The sequence below is a fragment of the Alternaria rosae genome, assembly GCF_020736505.1.
Source record: "Alternaria rosae strain MPI-PUGE-AT-0040 chromosome Unknown BKA58scaffold_5, whole genome shotgun sequence".
Taxonomy (NCBI): domain Eukaryota; kingdom Fungi; phylum Ascomycota; class Dothideomycetes; order Pleosporales; family Pleosporaceae; genus Alternaria; species Alternaria rosae.
Genome location: NW_025763574.1, coordinates 761,495 through 777,613, shown reverse-complemented (window position 1 = coordinate 777,613; position 16,119 = coordinate 761,495). Strand labels below are relative to the sequence as shown.

Sequence of the window (16,119 nt, the reverse complement as noted above, 5' to 3'; positions counted from 1 at the left end):
GCGAATCTGATTCACACCAATAGTATAAAAACGTCCATAGCGCGCAACGGATTCGCTCAGACTAAACAAAGCTACGAAGAGAAAGGACAAGCGGACCATGGATTGCACTGTCGAATCTCAGCGCCAATACGAAGTTTACAAAAAGGAAGCATGTGACGTCCGCCATGTGACTTCTTGTCACAATCTACATGCTCATTACAAGCGCGATGGCGGACATGGCGGAGGGCATTACTGTAAGATTGACGAGTCTAAGCGCTACGATTTGAATGACTATCATCGGACTGACCGTCTTGTACTTAGCAATCTGACACATACCAGATTGACGAAGGATCCTGACCTACAAGAGTGGCTTTGTTCAACAACTCCTTCTGACAATACGGTGGAGGGGTCAGAGGGGGAGGAGATGATTGACGATGAGGATATCTGGTCGCAAGTGGGAAAGGCGGAAGGAGGGGAGGGCACTAAGTGAGGATATCCTCATATTATTCGCTGACGCCTAGAACTGTTTTGTTCTCCGGAATTTCCGTAACGCTTCATTTTCTCTACACATTCAGCGATACATTTCATCGTCTTTAGCACAGCCCTATTTCGCGATGTTCTTCATGGCAATCTTTATTGTTCAAGAATTCTTCTTCGATTTCTATCTAGTAGGCATTCGATATTTCACCATTCTTCCCCCGTCAAACGTGTACCTTCACAATGCGGTTACCCAAACAAATCAACCTTGGCTTTTCTATACGTCTTGAGAGGGAGGCCCCAGTGAGTTAGTCCCAACCGGATTGAGGCAAATTGTCTGCGACAAACATGCCATCTCTACCTTGGGGCTCGATGAGTGCCAGACAACGCAAGTATGAAATCGAGAGGATGGAAGCTTGCGCTGTCCCACGCAAATCGCGTAACAGAGATCTTCAGGCTGCGTTTCGAGAGGCCCAGAGAGAAGGGACTGAGCCGACGGTGGCTTTCACTGTGACACCTCAGGATGTTGTTGTGGGTACTGAGCTCTTACCTCCTGTAACAAGTCGTCCTGCCTCGCTTGACCGGTCATCTCGTCGCCACGGTATAGTCGGTATTGAGCAACTATACAAAACCGAACATCTCCATATAGCGCCTTCATGGTCTCCAGGGAACATCGAGCCAGCACGAACAGACAGATTGTCTAGGCACATCGTCGCTTACCCATCATTCTCTAGAAGAGAGGAATGGGAGGAAATCCGTGCAGAAGTTCCAACGAGATTCGCAAATGCGGAAACGCTGCCGCCAGCTCCGTCACCTATATTTACAAATGCTCTCGTAGAACAAGAGACACCTACAATCTCACACGAAGCCCTGGTAGCTGGGCCTCCTGAACTTCATCGGCCTAATCGAAACTCCGGTAGCTCATACGTCCCGCCAATACACATGAGACGCGACCAAGTCTATCAACACCAGTACAGGCAAGATTCTATTCGAACTGACTCTGTTACCGACTCCGACAACGGCAAAGCGCCCAACAGAAGAGCACGCAAGTACACCGTAGTCAACCAAACCAAACAAACTCCAAGAAACTGCGACACAGATACAGAAAGCCATACCACAGAGTCGCCCGATAGACCAGCATCTCCATACATTGCTCTTGAACGAAACATTGGACTGCGCTGTGTTCTGAGCGACTGCGATACAGATACAGATAGCAATACCACGGAAAAGCGGAACAGACGAGGAGTTGTACACATCGCTCTTGGACAGAACGATAGACCACGACTTGTTCTAAGCGATTGCGACACCGAGAGAAAGGCCGGTAGCGATATCACGGAATTGCCTGACAAACGGGGACCAGAACATACCGCTCCGAGGGAAACCAACACACCACGATCTTCTCGAAGCAACCATTATACTGATGTAGGTACTACACAAGCGCCCAAAATAGGAATCAAGGTACCGATCAACAGCCTTCTGCTTCTCAAGAAAAGTTCCAAAGATCTCCTCAAAAGCTCACATCACTTGTCGACATGGAATCAACCCAAGATCTTGCCTGATATCACAACATCTGGGCGATCTGGACTGCGTAAAGCCAAGTCGTGGTTTGCAGAGAAAATACAAGGTCGTAACGAGCCGCCTCTTAGTGCTGAAGAAGCCGCTAAGAAAAAGGATGAAGCCGAGGAAGTCGCTGCTGCGAAAGAGTGGGCTAAAGAACGGACTGCTTTTGACCGAGTACAGGCTGATATTGCACGAGCGACATTTGCTCTTGAACAAGCTGCTAGCGAGGCGGCGTTGAAGAAAATGGGCCCTGGAGCTATGCCTGGGTGCTGCGACCCGGAGTGTAAGCTTAGGTGCTGCAGAAAGGGGAGATGATGATGAGTGGTGGGTATCTGACTTATGGGCTAGTTATCTACATACGTCCGAAGCGGATACAGTATGCTCGAAAGCTTCGAGGGATGGATAGCTTGATGAAATGTTTATAAACACTGTTCTATAGTAAACTATCACGGCTTCTTTGTTCCCTTCCCATATCTCATCACTGCTGTGGTGTCTTTGTTCCGTTCACGCTGTCATTTCCCACACAGCCACAATGTCCTTGTCTACCAGCGCAAACCCCCCCTCACTCTGTCACATATGAGGCAAAAGTACCACGAGAAGTCTTCAGCAAGCATGCAAGCCTCGCTATCGTGTTACGCAGCACTTTTCGCCTACCGCTTCGCATCTCTCCGTTGGCAACCAATTACCAGACTATCAACGACCACATATACCACCCGCCGAATAGCCGCGCCAAAGTCAGCGCGAAAAACGCGGATAATGCCACGACGAAACCCCAACGTGACGATTACCACGAATGCAGTTGTTAAGCAAACCTTCTTGCTGAGTCCAACACCTACAACAACAACCTTCCGCGCCAGCGTTAATACTCTCCCTATGTTCCCCAGCGCCCAAAAATTCATTTTTAGCCAGACGGTAACGCTTAGTCCAACATCCTTCCGTACTGATTCGCCTGTTCTGCCACCTACGCCACTATCTCCTGCAGTCACTCTCTTCCACGCTAATCACATTCTCCGTACTTCAAGGTCTTCGGAAAATCTGCCTGTCTACCCGATATCTCGCAATTTTCACGATGGTAGTATCAGCTCTCTTGATTCGTCTGGTAGTCCATCTGGTGATTCGGACTTGTTTACCGTTCCGACGGCTAAAGAGGAAAATGTAGTCTCGACAACGCGGATGAGCGATATTCTGCCTGATGATCTGGATCTGTACAGTGAGAAGGAAGACGAACAAGAAGAGAACGAAGAAGAAAGCTCAGATACGAGACAATGGAGTATCGTGCTTACTGACGCAGCTCAAGACGTTGTCCGTGGACAAGATGAGAAGATTCAGCACGTAGAAAAAACGGGACAGAAAGGACGATCAGGGACTGAAGTAGAGCGGGAGACGAAAGACCTGGAATTAGGTCCGGAGGTTCAGGGTTCGTTGCTGGTTATTAGGGACGGTGATTATCCTTACTACCCACTGCCATCGTATCGTCAACAGCCAAGGGCTAAGAGAAATGTCCAGTGGGTGGTTCCATTGAAGGGCGGAGGGGTAGCGAAGAAAAGTAGTAGCGATAGCGCTGGCTGTGGTAACCCTGTGAAAGATCTTTTGAGAAGACTCTTCCGGAGGAGAGGGTAAGGGAAGCAATAGTTTCTAGTCAGTAAAAACATCTTCCAAGTACGGTATGACAGCTTTTCCTCCACTGCAATCTCATTCCAATTCCATGACTGTAAGGGAAAACTCTTCACTCCATCACTGCAGATATGTTTCACCAAACGCCAGAACAGCATCACCAACAGCAAAAACATATTCATAAAAAGCCACAACCGGGCTCAAACCACATCAATTCAAAAAAGGTACTAAACAAAGAACGCAACCCTTTGGGTATCGCAGCAGCTACAATCTCGCATCCCCTTCCATCTCAAATCCCCACACATATCACTCTCTACAAGAAGAAAGCAGCAACGGCACCGACACCGGCGAGCGCACCACCGACCTTGAGGCCAGAAGCGGCACCAGTGAACTCAGAGGGGGGAGGACCAGTCATGCTGCCAGTAGGGGCGGCAGTGCCAGTAGGCATGGCGTATCCGGTGCCGACGGAGGACGCCTCGGGGACCATGGGAACACCGGTACCGCCCATGACGGGGGCGGAGGAGGGGGCCATGGGGGCGGTGGTGGGGTAGTAGGCGGAGCTCATGGAGGGAGCAACGGGGGTGTGCTGCATAGTCCTGAATAGGGGATTAGTATGCGGGCTTATAATGAATGGTGTGAGAGAAAACGTACTCGGTGACAGTGACAGTGACGAGAGCAGAGCAGGACTCCTCAGCGGGAGCACCGTACTGAGCAGCAACAGCTGCGACGAGCGAAGCGGCGATGATGGTGAAACGCATCTTGAATGTTGATAGAAGTTGGGAGAAGGGTAAATTGGGTATAGGGCGTTAGGAGACGTAAGAGTCGAGTCGTTGAGTGATTGGTGGGTAGTAAAGACTGTGAGTTTGACTTGACTTGCAAGAAAAAAATGAGTGGCTAATAGAACACTAGGTACTATAGATTATGTTGGATCGTAGGATGATGAGAGAAGAAGAGTAGTAGGAGGGTTATGAGGCGCTCCAATGGGTCTTATACAGCCCTCTTATTAGTAGTCATATGACAGGTGATGGGGTGGGCAAGGACGCGCCAGCCTTGCCCATCGATCGACTGCGTTGGTTCATTTCCTCGCGGGCGATGGTCTAGATTGGTTGGGTCATCCTTGCATGTCAGGTGTGGCGAGCGTGCTGGATTGCTCACAGGTTGGGGTGGGCGATAGCGGAAATTGTGTTTGTTGATCGACGGTTGGTAGGTGCGCGTCATGAGGTTTGCAAAAGCCCTGCCATTGCCGCGATGAATGTGGGGGAGTGTTGCGCGTCATGCTGGGCTTTTTGTGTTTCGCGCGCCTCGTCGCGACTGTTCAGACTGCTTTTACTGTTACAAAGGCGTTGAGTTCTATTTCCATCGCAGCACGCGACATCTCGAGGATGACTTGTTTCGAAACATCCCTAATCACAGCTTCCAACCAAAAATGCGGCCTGCATATTAAGGTCATTTTGATAGGAACGGCTCGATATTAGCACGCGGCGCCTTCCACCGTTCTGAGACGCCGGTGGGCGGACCCCTGACGCTAGCCGTGATGGGGCTAGGCTATCACCTCGATCATGAATGCTCCCGCGGACGAGGAAATGTACCTGTCGATCTTGCTGCTCATCCTCGCTCATTTCTACTTTTGCGTTTGATGGGAGCGCGCAAATCGCGGATAGGGGTTTGCAGACGTCATATGACAAGAGAGGTGGCAGTACGATGCGATTGTACACTTTTCGCCCAGTGAACATGATGTGAGGAAGTTCGTATTCGCTAATCTAGTGACGAGCAGAAATCCGGGGTATATCGTGTTGCTCTAGAGTCGTTAGTGATGCCGCGTTGCCGGCGGCTGCAACACTGACCCTAATGTACACACCTCCAACGCCAGACATGCCTTCTTCTCCGAGGTTGACATGTGCCAAATCGAGCCTTACTTCACCCTGCCCATGATCGGATCAGGAGGCGCATCTTCTGCTATAGGTTCTGCGGCCTTTGCTTTAACCGCGTTCAACATGCCCCGGTCAAAGTCATCCCTTGTCCTCAAAACAGCTTCCACCCATGTAATACTAACATCCCGGTAAGCATTCTTGAAGTCAACATACGCAAACTGCACTTGCGACTTGTCGCATTCCAGCAGCTTGAGGAACTCTTGCACAGCGCGCCATCGTTGCTTGATATCGTTACCCTGCTCACCAAACGTCATGAACCACTCGAACGCTGTGAAAAGGTCGTCTCTCATCTTTTCTGCAAACTGATCCGTCCTCTTGAACTTGGCACCCTTGTTGCGCACGGCCCCGAGATACTGAACCAGCAGCTCGTCAGCGAGAGAATCGATAATAAGATCTTGTAGCGAGCGGTGGATCCTAGGGAGGAACTCATCCACGTAGTCTTTGAACGTTGTGATGATCGATGCCATGTCGGTCCTCGAGTACCACTCGACGGTGAAGAATTTGGAAAGCACAGGCTTAAGGTCGACAATGAAGATGAGCTCGCTAAAGACTTGTATGCAGTGCGATGAAATGTCAATATAGCCGTTCTTGGCTTCGTCCACATTCTTGGCCAGCTTGTCGATCATGTAGTCCTGCGAGACGATAGGCGTGACTTCGCGTTCGAAGACGCTTAAGAAGGATGCTTGACCACTGCCGTCAATGTCATCGTCAATGCAGATGATCTGGTCGTTTGCAAGAGCGATAAGCCACTCCTGCAAGACATATATGTCATCTTCATCTTGCGCCGGAGTTGGTCCGAGGAATTTGGCCTTTTCTTCATCGATGAGTTGGGTCCATATACGCTGGCGAGACAATAGGGCACGGAACATGGAGTCGACTACACCATCAGCAACGTCGGGACGTTGGCTACTTGCAGCGACACCGATATTCTGACTGAAAAGCGTCCAGACGTCTCCAAGAGCTTTTGTTTGAAGGATACCGTCGAAGTTGGTCTCGTACGCTGTTTTGTCCTGCTGCACAAATCTTTGCCTGTCCTGAGTATTGATGCGCTCCATGTATTGATCGACGGCCTGGATGATGACGGAGCGGTAGGTACGTATCAGCTCGGCACTACGGTTGTCGATGACATGTGGCTGTAGTTGCTCTTCTGAGTACCCAAGCTTCTGCATCTTGACATAGTACTTGTCCACCCAGTTGATAACAGCCAACAAGTATTGCGGCCCAAGAGCTTCGTCATCGGCAAACTCCATGAGGAAGTCGTGCATCTGCTTGTGGTAGATATTGGTGTAGGTGTCAAAGATCTTCCACTTCTTAGGCATGAGCTCGACCATACCCAGCTTGACTGTGTTCAGGTTGTTGAAATACCACTTGAAGTACTTTTCAACCTTCTCGGGGTCTTCCTGGAACTGTTCTCTCACTCCGTCCATCTCGGCCTTGCAAACATATTCGATGGAAGTAATGAACTTCTCCTTGTAGCCACGAAGCTCCTTAGGCCCTTGTGTAATGGACTTGAAGCGAGAGGCGAGATCTCCAAACTCTCTCTGCGCATCTTGCAACGCCTTGATCTTCTTGTCCGTCTTCTCTTCTTCCTCGATCACGACGGCCAAGCGGACCACCATGCCTACGTTGTCGGTCTGCACCAGCTGTATGAGATTTATGCACGCCTCGCCAATATGCCTGTCAAACCACTCTACGACGTCGTCCAAGCGCGCGAAGAGGTCCTGCACCGTGACACCACTCTCTAGTGTGAGGTTGTCGATGAGCTCAGTAGAGGTGTCGCTGTTCTTGATCTGGCCCATGGCTTCGTCGCGGATATCTCGTAGCTGCGTCAGACCGTAGTGTACTTGCAGCAGATTTGGCTGGTTCGCGGGGTCTTCGTCGTCCTGTGCCAGCAGGATCTCGAGGTTCTCCAGGCGCTCCTCAAAGGCCTCGATGTCATTGCGCATCTTCTCCACCGATTCAAAGTTCTTGTGTGTTTGCGCCACCAGGTTGATGTGCGGGAAGTCCTGAATCATATTTTGGGCCTCGGCGCATAGCTTGTCTATCTTCATCATCTCCTCTTTGATCAGGTTGACGGTGCGCTGGCCCTCGGTGATGCTGCTCATGCCCGACTGGGTCAGCTCGAGCTGCTCTTTCAGCCCATGGCGGAGTTGACCATCTACAGCCGCCTTCTTGCGCATAAATTCGGCTTTCAGTGCGGGTATCTTGTCAAGGTCCTCCGGGTGTCGCAGCAGCTCCGCGAGCTTAACCGTGGCGGACTCGACATCGCCCATGGTTCTAGACGTGGCTCAATTCGGCAGGCGCGCGCCCATGGTAGGGTGGAGGTGAAGGTCGCGGACGGGGTGGGCGGGCGGCCTCGACGTTACTATACGTGTTCGGAGCTTCTGTTGATGTGAATGGACGGGTAACAGTCTGGGGCGGATGCAGGTCGAGGGCTAGCGTGCCGGAGGTGTGCTGCGGCCAAAAGTTCCCACCCCCGCCACTTGCTCGCAGTCGCCGACAAACTCAATCACTCTTTGCACGCGCACACCCACCCACCATGGCCGACGAAGAGCTGAACCTCTACGACGAGATCGAAATCGAAGACTGCTTCTACGACGAGACGCTGCAGATATACCACCACCCATGCCCTTGCGGTGACCGTTTTGAGATCTCCATTTACGACATGCGCGACGGAGAGGACATTGCGCGCTGCCCCAGTTGTAGTCTGATGATACGGATTATATTCGACCCGGTATGCTTTCTATTCTGTGTACAGCGGGAGTTAAGTACTGACATGTTGCAGTCCGATCTCCCACCAGAGAACGACGATGCGCCCAAGAGCGTCGCCATTACCGCCTAGATTCCTCGATTTCTATTCTCATGCCACCTTAAGGAGTCACAGCTGACCCTCTCGATGTTCACGGCGTTGTAATGCATATATTGGCGTTGGGGGAAGTTGGTTATATAAATGTGGTCGCATTCTAGCAAAGACGAGGGAGATATCACCCCACATGCGATATTTGGCGAAGCAGGGCTGAAAGTGCGCAATCAAAGTCGTTGTCGCTTTTCGCTATTGGCTACCGTGTCATCGTGTATACTCTCATAGCCAGAAGACTCCATCTTTCCAGACGTGCTCTGCGACGAGAGAGCGTACTAAAGCATGTGCTACCGACTACAGCCCGCTCCATTAACGCGGGACCTGATCGTCGACACTGACGTCAACGCCCAGCTCTTTCCTGAGAATCTCAGTGAGCGAGCTGCCGTCCCTCATGTATACCCAGTCGCCGATGCCACCACCCTCCTTGAAGTCCATGCCCTCTTGTGCGACGACCCAGTCGAATCGCTTCGGTCCGGAGATTGGGGAGCTGAGCCAGATCTGCTTGTTCGGGGGTTGTTTGTTCAGTACAAATGTGTTCTCTTGGAAAGTGACTTCGAGGACGCCAGCCTGCAACCAAATTAGTATCCAATCCGAGTTCTGCTGCGTAATCGTGACTTACGGAGTAGTCTACTTCGATGGCCGGGTCGTTCTCCTGGGCCTCCTCTAACCTCTGTACCAGCTCGCCCAGGTAGTAGTCTGCGCGCTCGTGGAACTCTTCTATTGAGAGCTCCGTGGGTTTGCCGGGTTCGTCATGGGCTTCGCTCTCTTTGGGCTTCGGGTCCTCTTCACCAGGCATGATGCCCACCCTCATACCCATTGATACGTGGAAGCTGCGAACGGGGGCAGCATGGCTGATGGCAGGAGCTCTGCTGGCGATGATGCAATTGGCGGGCGACTGGACGCGGAGGGAAGTTCGGGCGGCGCGACGGATGGCGGTGCTGGCGAATCGAGTAGCTGGCTTCATTGTGGTTGGGTTGGATGGGTTGGAGTAACTGAGAGGATTGTTGGTGGTGGAAGTTGCGGAGTAGCGGGAGCGTGTTCTGTTCCTGGGCTGGACGCAAGCTGGAGGAGCATGGACCCTCGCGCGTCTCCCCGCATCCTTCGGCGGGACATGTCCAACGCCAGTGTGCGCCTCACCACCAACTATCCACACCATGATCAACGCCGTCCTCGTCTTCAACAATGCCGGCCAGCCGCGACTGACCAAGTTCTACACACAGCTGGTACATTACACGTGACCTGACATCGTGCCCCAGGCCTCTCATACTCACAACCACCCAGGAAACCAGCGTCCAGCAGCGCCTCATCTCTGAGATCTTCACCCTCGTCGCCAACCGTCCAAACTCAGCATGTAACTTTTTACCGTACGTTTCTCCGTGGTCCTACACAGTAATGTCACTAACATGTACCTAGCCTGCCGCCGCTCCTCGCCAGCAGCTCCAAATCCAGCACGCCCACAACTCCACACAACGACACGCCGTCCCTTGTGACCTACCGCCACTACGCGACACTCTACTTCATCGTCATATCTACATCCACCGAATCGCCTCTCGCGCTTCTCGATCTCATCCAGGTCTTCGTACAAGCGCTCGATGGTCTCTTCGAAAACGTATGCGAACTCGACCTGATCTTCAACTTTGAGACCCTGCATGCGACACTGGGCGAGATGATAGTGGGCGGGGTTGTGGTAGAGACGCAGTTAGACAAGGTCATTCAAGGCGTCAAGGCACAAGGAAGAGTCGCCAAGCGGCCTGTGAATGAAGGCAAGAACATTGGCGGCAGTGGAGGCGGTGGTGTCATGGGCGGACTGACTTTTGGCGGTCTAGGAAGGGGAGATGGTATGTGGGCTGGTAGGTGAAGAAGAGAGTCCGAGGTCAGATCCGTGAAGCCAGAAGCGTTGCGCTCGAAGCGTTGGGCGCGCCGAACAGCCGAACAGCTTACACAGCCTCGATTGTTCAAGAGCAACGACCCAACGGCGAAATCAGAGCTCACCAGGCGCACCGGCCTCTTCAACGTCTAGATCTGGACCCGGCGCATCAGCATCGCGCCCGAAGTCGATACTGTGTCAGTTTCCTCGGCACTACTAAAGACCCCTCATCCTGTCCGCACAGGCTCGGCGGACTCGCAAACAATTCTTCCATGCCTCATGCGGCCTCTATACATATAGCGCGCCTGCTTACCTGTCCTGTGGGGTCACTTTTGTAAATTTCCCCGGACCGGGTAAACACATGGCAAAGGTCAAGGGTCGGTATATGTTCGAAACGTCGCGCCTGGAACCAATGCCGAGCTAGGATTAATGGAAACAAGCTTTTAATTTACCGCTCACTAGTTCGTTCCAAGTCCGACTAGAGGGCGAATGACAACTGTCAGCCCTTCATCTACGTTGTGGCGCCGAAGATGTGGGGAGAAACACTTTAGTCGAGAACTGCGTGACCTCATTTCCGCTACTGCTGATTGCTGGATAGTTTCGGGGAGATCGTTTCAATGCAGACTGCATCCCTTGAACCGCACGCACGTTCCGGCTGAAGACAAGCTTTATAAGAAGGTCTGTATCCCAAGACTCTTGGATTCCCCACCGCGTTCATTCATTCCAAGTCAACACCATGCGCTTCCTCACTGCTGTCACCAGCTTCCTGTCCGTAGCTGCGGCTGCAACCACTGACATCGCCAAGCGTGCCGTGACACCTGGCGCTCTCTCCCAGGTCACCTCCTTTGGTGCTGCACCCACCAAGGCTGGCTTCTACATCTACGTGCCCAAGAAGCTCGCGGCATCGCCAGGAGTTATTGTCGCTATCCACTACTGCACTGGTACCGCGCAGGCATACTACACCGGCAGCCCCTACGCCAAGCTGTCTGAGCAGTATGGCTTCATCGTCATCTACCCAGAGTCTCCCCACGAGGGCAAGTGCTGGGATGTCAGCAGCAAGGCCACTCTGAGCCACGAGGGAGGAGGAGACAGCAACACCATTGCCAACATGGTCAAGTGGACAGTCAAGCAGTACAAGGCCGATTCGTCCAAGGTCTTCGTTACCGGTTCCAGCAGCGGCGCCATGATGACCGTACGTTTTGTCAAGTCCTGAAGTATTATACCTGCTAACCCCCTTCAGAACGTCATGGCCGCTACCTACCCCGACATCTTCAAGGCCGCCATCCCCTACTCCGGTGTCGCCGCCGGTTGCTTCGCTTCCGCCGCCAACGGTGTCGACGCCTGGAACAGCACCTGCGCCCAGGGTAACTCCATCGCCACTCCCCAAGCCTGGGCCACTGTAGTCAAGAACATGTACCCCGGCTACACCGGTGCTCGCCCCAAGATGCAAGTCTACCACGGTAGTGCCGACGCCACTCTGCGCCCCCAGAACTACCAGGAGACCATGAAGGAATGGGTAAGTCCAAAGATCTGGTCCCTCAAGTGATCACGTGCTAATTGTATATAGGCTGGCGTTTTCGGTTACAACTACGACAAGCCCCAGAGCACCAAGGCCAACGACCCCCAGAGCGGATACACAAGGACTATCTACGGTCCTAATGTCCAGGGTATCTACGCTGCTGGTGTCGGCCACACTGTACCCATTCGGGGTGCGGACGACATGAAGTTCTTCGGCTTTGCTTAGATGCATCGAAAGCGAAGAGCTGCCGTATACTACAGTCAAACCTCATGGCAGTCACCAACAATTCAATGTACATATTTGTGACTATACATATACCTCACTGCATTCTCACCATGTTTACTTTTACTTTTTTGCTTGCTATACTTACCAAGTCCTACGCTTTTTCTTCTTTTCATGCACTTGACTAGCTTCTACGCTCCGGCTCCGCCGATGACGAGACCAGAAACTTCGCCGCTTCGGGGACTTGTCATCGGTATCGTTGAGGTTATCCCAGCTGAACTTACTTTGAAGCTGTGGTGTCGGCTCATATACAGTTCTATCTTCGAACCCGCTGTCGTGTCGCTCAAGAGGCGGTAGCGAAGGCTTATAAGGCGGTAAGGGTTTTTTATCATTATACGTACCTGGATGCTTATGCCACGATGCGTGGTCAGCAGCATGACGCCGATGTTCACCATACCTCCTCTCCAAGTTCCGCAATTCCTCGTTGAACTCGGCGATATACCTCGTCGGGACAGGCTCCTCATCGCACTCTTCATGCTCACCAGAACTACTCGGGGTCTCCGGTAAGTTACATCCTGCTTGCATTCTATCATACCCCTCATCAGTGAAATCAAAACCTACCCCCAGAGCCGCACGCGTAGCGAACTTCGTTGCAGATATGTCTGCCCGCCGTTCACGGCTCAAGTTACCTTGTTTTTGGTACGCCGTCTTGTGTAGCAACTTCTGGGGTCGTTGGAGAGAGGGCTGTGCGAAATGCGCTTCGAGACGAGAGCGGTCCTGATGCTTGACTAGGTAGCGGTATTCGTCGTTGGGGAGGTAGTCTGATGGGATGGAGGAGCGGTAGTGTAGTGCGGGGTGGTAGGCTGGAGATAGGGATGAGAGGGAGTATGCTGGTGGGGTGGGCGTGTGGGATAGTGGAGATGCCATTCTTAGGGGTCGTTTCTGTAATGGAAAGGTTGGTTGTGGTGAAGTAAGAGTTTGGTTCTGTTGTTAGTTTTGCCTGGTATGTGTCGTTCAAATTGAGAGACATGTCTAAGGGCTAGAATGGAATGTGTTATGTGTGTATATTGATGGAGCGGGGTGGTCCATTGAGGGTGTACTATGTGGGGTTTGGGTCCACGGGTGAATGCTGGGGGCGGATCATGGGAGTATCCTCTGTGTGGGTTTTTCCACTTGATATTCAAACGCTGCGTCTATGTCGATGCGTCACAACCAATATTGATTTTTGAATTCGCTTCTAGCAAAGTCTCATGAGTTACCTCTCTGTCAACAACTTCTACCTAGGTAACCGTAGACGTCCCAGCCATTGTGACATGCCCGCCCGGGCGGCTTTAGATATTTCGGTATATACACAGATGACATTCTTTTCATTTCGTCATAAGTTGATGGTCGTTCTACTTTGTACGCAACACGCAAGAGGCCAGCGAAGCCCAAGAAAGTTGTGGAGCTTTAGAGCGATGACGTCATTGTCCTTTTCCAATCCCATCAACTAAAGCGGCGCCAAAATTCATCTTCCAGGTTGATTTCAGCGCTTCATAACGTGACTTCGAAATTGCTCAACGCAGATTATACAAAAGAATGGCTGTCCGCGTTCGTGAAGGTTCTCGCATCTTGTTACCCAGGCATGGATGTGAAATATTCCACGGTGGCGATGGAGGCTAAAATTCGGCTGTATTGGCGATCTGTTACTTGACAACATCACCTGAGACACGGTGCGCAACGCTTGTTTGAGCATCATTACTTATCGAGTTGTTTCTATTGCACTAAAAGAATTCAATCAAAGCAAAACGAAGCCGAGAATGGCATCCTCAGCAATCAATGGAGATCGAGCGCTGGATCTCACAGAGGCCGTTGTCACACTCCAGCAAACGATAAGCAAGTTCATCGCAGACACCAAAGCAGGGCGTGAGGGTTTTGTTTTGAGACCCTTCTCTTCCGCTGACGATGAAAATGGCACTGGAAATATGCTCATCGTAACCTCGCCTGACAAAGAGATCAAGACCCACCTGGAAGCTCTGGAAATGCAACTACGAATGTTGGAACAACGATTGCGGTCGCGAGGAGACTGGCGTCCATCAGATCAAGTGTTCAACGTATCACCACCAACTATTCTCGATATCATTGACCTCTCAAACGCAATCACGCTGCTCGACCAATTGATCACCTCTACAAGCCCCGGTGAACAGACTACCCCACGGCAGACTTTTTCGGCGTATTCTTGGACTTGGGATCCTGCCTGGCATGAGTTCTACACCTACATACCCTCTCAGCAAACATACCTCTATCTTTCGCGCTGGAAGTTGAATGAGACCAGGAACGTTTGGGAGCACGTGAGCATGGCTGGTGTAGATTTGATGCCGGATGTCGCGGTAGAAATGCTGGGTGCGTGGGAAGATTGGACGTGGGACTCAACATGGAAACAGTGGTATCTGGATGTCGCCGATAACGACACTGAGGAGAAGAGTCAGATTTTCGCAAGCCCATGGCGTGTACAAGGGGACGGTGAATGGGTCTATGTTGGCAGAATAGACGGCGTACACTAAGAAGAGTCGACGACCAGATATCAACACAACACCTTGAACGATACCGAAGGATCTTCAACGATGAACAGGCGCTCAAACACCTAGCCACGTCGGCAGTGTGCGTGAATGGCGCATGTGAGACTTCAGGATCAGACATCATGTGTCAGACAAAGCGCGCATGCCCTGCCCGCACAACGTGGTATCAACACTCTATATCCTAGCCTTGTTCCGCGTTTTCACTATTACCAAATGGCGTGAATCTTTGTTCCAAGAACACGAGCAGGAACGATGAACGGTCGAACAAACACACGCGTAACCACACGAACCGAAACATACCCAACACTCCAACCCACAGCGCAAGAGGACTACTTCTCATATCATCCGAAGATCAATCCTCGTAGTGAACCGGCCCTTCAGCGTCCGCATATTCCGGCCCCACTGCATGTAAGCTATACAAATTGTTCGCCGCTAGCTGCGGGCCCGGCAGGATGGAAGTACACACCGCTATCTGCGCGCACTCCTGGACTTGAATCCTTTAGTCATGACCATGGAGTTAGGTTCAAGACGCGTCTTTCATTTCGGGCTGTTCTGCTGAATTGCCGTTGGGATTTGCTATGGGACGAAGATGAGCTACCGGCGAGGGCAGTGGGTCGCTGCCAGACGTATCTTGAGGAAACCTACCTGTCTGTAAAAGGGAGGTTGGCGAAGTGTGGACGCGTATCGTGTACTTTCCTAGGTCGACCTTGGCAGAGGCTGTGCTCCCGGCGGCTGGCATTGGAGGAGGTAGATGATCTTCCCCCTGGTATCTATCGCGATGATGTTGAGCCTGGGCCGTTGAATGATATAGAAGACATCCAGGCTTTCCTGAACCATGCAACCTAGCATGCACGCGGGTGAATGTGCGCGCGACACTATCTTTTTACGATGAGCAGGTGAATAGAAGGTACTTCTTACATTATTCCTCGATCAAATGCAAAGAATGCTGTCAACCCTCGAAACATCCTTTGATCTTCACGCGTACTGGCAGTGCCTAATTACTAGAGGGATTGAAAAGGGATAGTGCCACGATGGTGCTATGTGCGGCTATGACGTAAGCTCTTACTAGCCTCTGGTCCCGCCCGGTGCCGCACGCCCGCGTTCCACCTTTGTTCTACAATCCCCGCTCAGCATTTACTGATATCATCTTCGTGATCACGTATGTCATCGTCGCACGGCGAATCCTCTACGATTTGGACGCAATATCGGCAATAAAGATTTCGGACTCAATAGACAATCGTTCCTTCTCAATGTCCATCCTACTCCCAGGCGGCTGCGAGATGCGTCTAGTTCACATGGGCAAGTCGCGGAGAGTGATCCAACATCACAATACCAATGTCCATTCGTTAAGCATCAATGCCTATCAGGTGACTGCGCGCATGATCAGCAGGCGCCACTGCTTTCGGGCGATATTGGATCGAGGCAACTACCGGCATGGCTAATCACCAGAGATTCATCCACGATATTGGAGATCAGCTCCATTAGCTGCACCCCACAATGCACTTTCACGGCAACGTACAATGCGGGGGCTG

At 51.8% G+C, this 16,119-nt stretch overlaps 9 protein-coding genes across 9 annotated transcripts; 5 read left to right on the top strand and 4 right to left on the bottom strand.

Annotated features, from left to right (window-relative positions):
• Nucleotides 1-765: 765 nt before the first annotated feature.
• Nucleotides 766-3,509, top strand: BKA58DRAFT_457548 (uncharacterized protein; the record flags this gene model as incomplete). Its single annotated transcript, XM_046174636.1, has 3 exons — nucleotides 766-2,299; nucleotides 2,816-3,433; nucleotides 3,499-3,509. The coding sequence occupies exons 1-3, from the start codon at nucleotides 805-807 to the stop codon at nucleotides 3,507-3,509; spliced, it is 2,124 nt and encodes a 707-aa protein (XP_046025051.1). The 5' UTR covers nucleotides 766-804.
• Nucleotides 3,510-3,943: 434 nt separating this feature from the next.
• On the bottom strand, nucleotides 3,944-4,388 carry BKA58DRAFT_439746 (uncharacterized protein; the record flags this gene model as incomplete). Its single annotated transcript, XM_046173708.1, has 2 exons — nucleotides 3,944-4,226; nucleotides 4,282-4,388. The coding sequence occupies 2 exons, from the start codon at nucleotides 4,386-4,388 to the stop codon at nucleotides 3,944-3,946; spliced, it is 390 nt and encodes a 129-aa protein (XP_046025050.1).
• A 1,039-nt stretch (nucleotides 4,389-5,427) lies between these two features.
• Nucleotides 5,428-7,971, bottom strand: BKA58DRAFT_172539 (exocyst complex component Sec6-domain-containing protein). Its single transcript, XM_046165220.1, has 2 exons — nucleotides 5,475-7,971; nucleotide 5,428 (listed from the first exon to the last, which is right to left on the bottom strand). Exon 1 carries the CDS (start codon nucleotides 7,832-7,834, stop codon nucleotides 5,543-5,545), a length of 2,292 nt encoding a protein of 763 aa, XP_046025049.1. The 5' UTR covers nucleotides 7,835-7,971; the 3' UTR covers nucleotide 5,428; nucleotides 5,475-5,542.
• A 7-nt stretch (nucleotides 7,972-7,978) lies between these two features.
• Nucleotides 7,979-8,593, top strand: BKA58DRAFT_360752 (diphthamide biosynthesis protein 3). Its single transcript, XM_046168762.1, has 2 exons — nucleotides 7,979-8,295; nucleotides 8,347-8,593. The coding sequence occupies exons 1-2, from the start codon at nucleotides 8,101-8,103 to the stop codon at nucleotides 8,401-8,403; spliced, it is 252 nt and encodes an 83-aa protein (XP_046025048.1). The 5' UTR covers nucleotides 7,979-8,100; the 3' UTR covers nucleotides 8,404-8,593.
• Nucleotide 8,594: 1 nt separating this feature from the next.
• On the bottom strand, nucleotides 8,595-9,438 carry BKA58DRAFT_338616 (arabinogalactan endo-1,4-beta-galactosidase). The gene is made up of 2 exons (XM_046168292.1): nucleotides 9,041-9,438; nucleotides 8,595-8,988 (listed from the first exon to the last, which is right to left on the bottom strand). The coding sequence occupies exons 1-2, from the start codon at nucleotides 9,383-9,385 to the stop codon at nucleotides 8,731-8,733; spliced, it is 603 nt and encodes a 200-aa protein (XP_046025047.1). The 5' UTR covers nucleotides 9,386-9,438; the 3' UTR covers nucleotides 8,595-8,730.
• Nucleotides 9,439-9,575: 137 nt separating this feature from the next.
• On the top strand, nucleotides 9,576-10,279 carry BKA58DRAFT_315337 (AP-2 complex subunit sigma-1; the record flags this gene model as incomplete). Its single annotated transcript, XM_046167522.1, has 3 exons — nucleotides 9,576-9,644; nucleotides 9,703-9,785; nucleotides 9,835-10,279. The coding sequence occupies 3 exons, from the start codon at nucleotides 9,576-9,578 to the stop codon at nucleotides 10,277-10,279; spliced, it is 597 nt and encodes a 198-aa protein (XP_046025046.1).
• Nucleotides 10,280-10,539: 260 nt separating this feature from the next.
• Nucleotides 10,540-12,293, top strand: BKA58DRAFT_172505 (Alpha/Beta hydrolase protein). Its single transcript, XM_046165218.1, has 3 exons — nucleotides 10,540-11,480; nucleotides 11,529-11,804; nucleotides 11,856-12,293. The coding sequence occupies exons 1-3, from the start codon at nucleotides 11,025-11,027 to the stop codon at nucleotides 12,030-12,032; spliced, it is 909 nt and encodes a 302-aa protein (XP_046025045.1). The 5' UTR covers nucleotides 10,540-11,024; the 3' UTR covers nucleotides 12,033-12,293.
• On the bottom strand, nucleotides 12,174-12,956 carry BKA58DRAFT_457539 (uncharacterized protein; the record flags this gene model as incomplete). Its single annotated transcript, XM_046174635.1, has 1 exon — nucleotides 12,174-12,956. One exon carries the CDS (start codon nucleotides 12,954-12,956, stop codon nucleotides 12,174-12,176), a length of 783 nt encoding a protein of 260 aa, XP_046025044.1.
• A 1,037-nt stretch (nucleotides 12,957-13,993) lies between these two features.
• Nucleotides 13,994-14,572, top strand: BKA58DRAFT_315870 (uncharacterized protein; the record flags this gene model as incomplete). Its single annotated transcript, XM_046167545.1, has 1 exon — nucleotides 13,994-14,572. One exon carries the CDS (start codon nucleotides 13,994-13,996, stop codon nucleotides 14,570-14,572), a length of 579 nt encoding a protein of 192 aa, XP_046025043.1.
• Nucleotides 14,573-16,119: the final 1,547 nt, after the last annotated feature.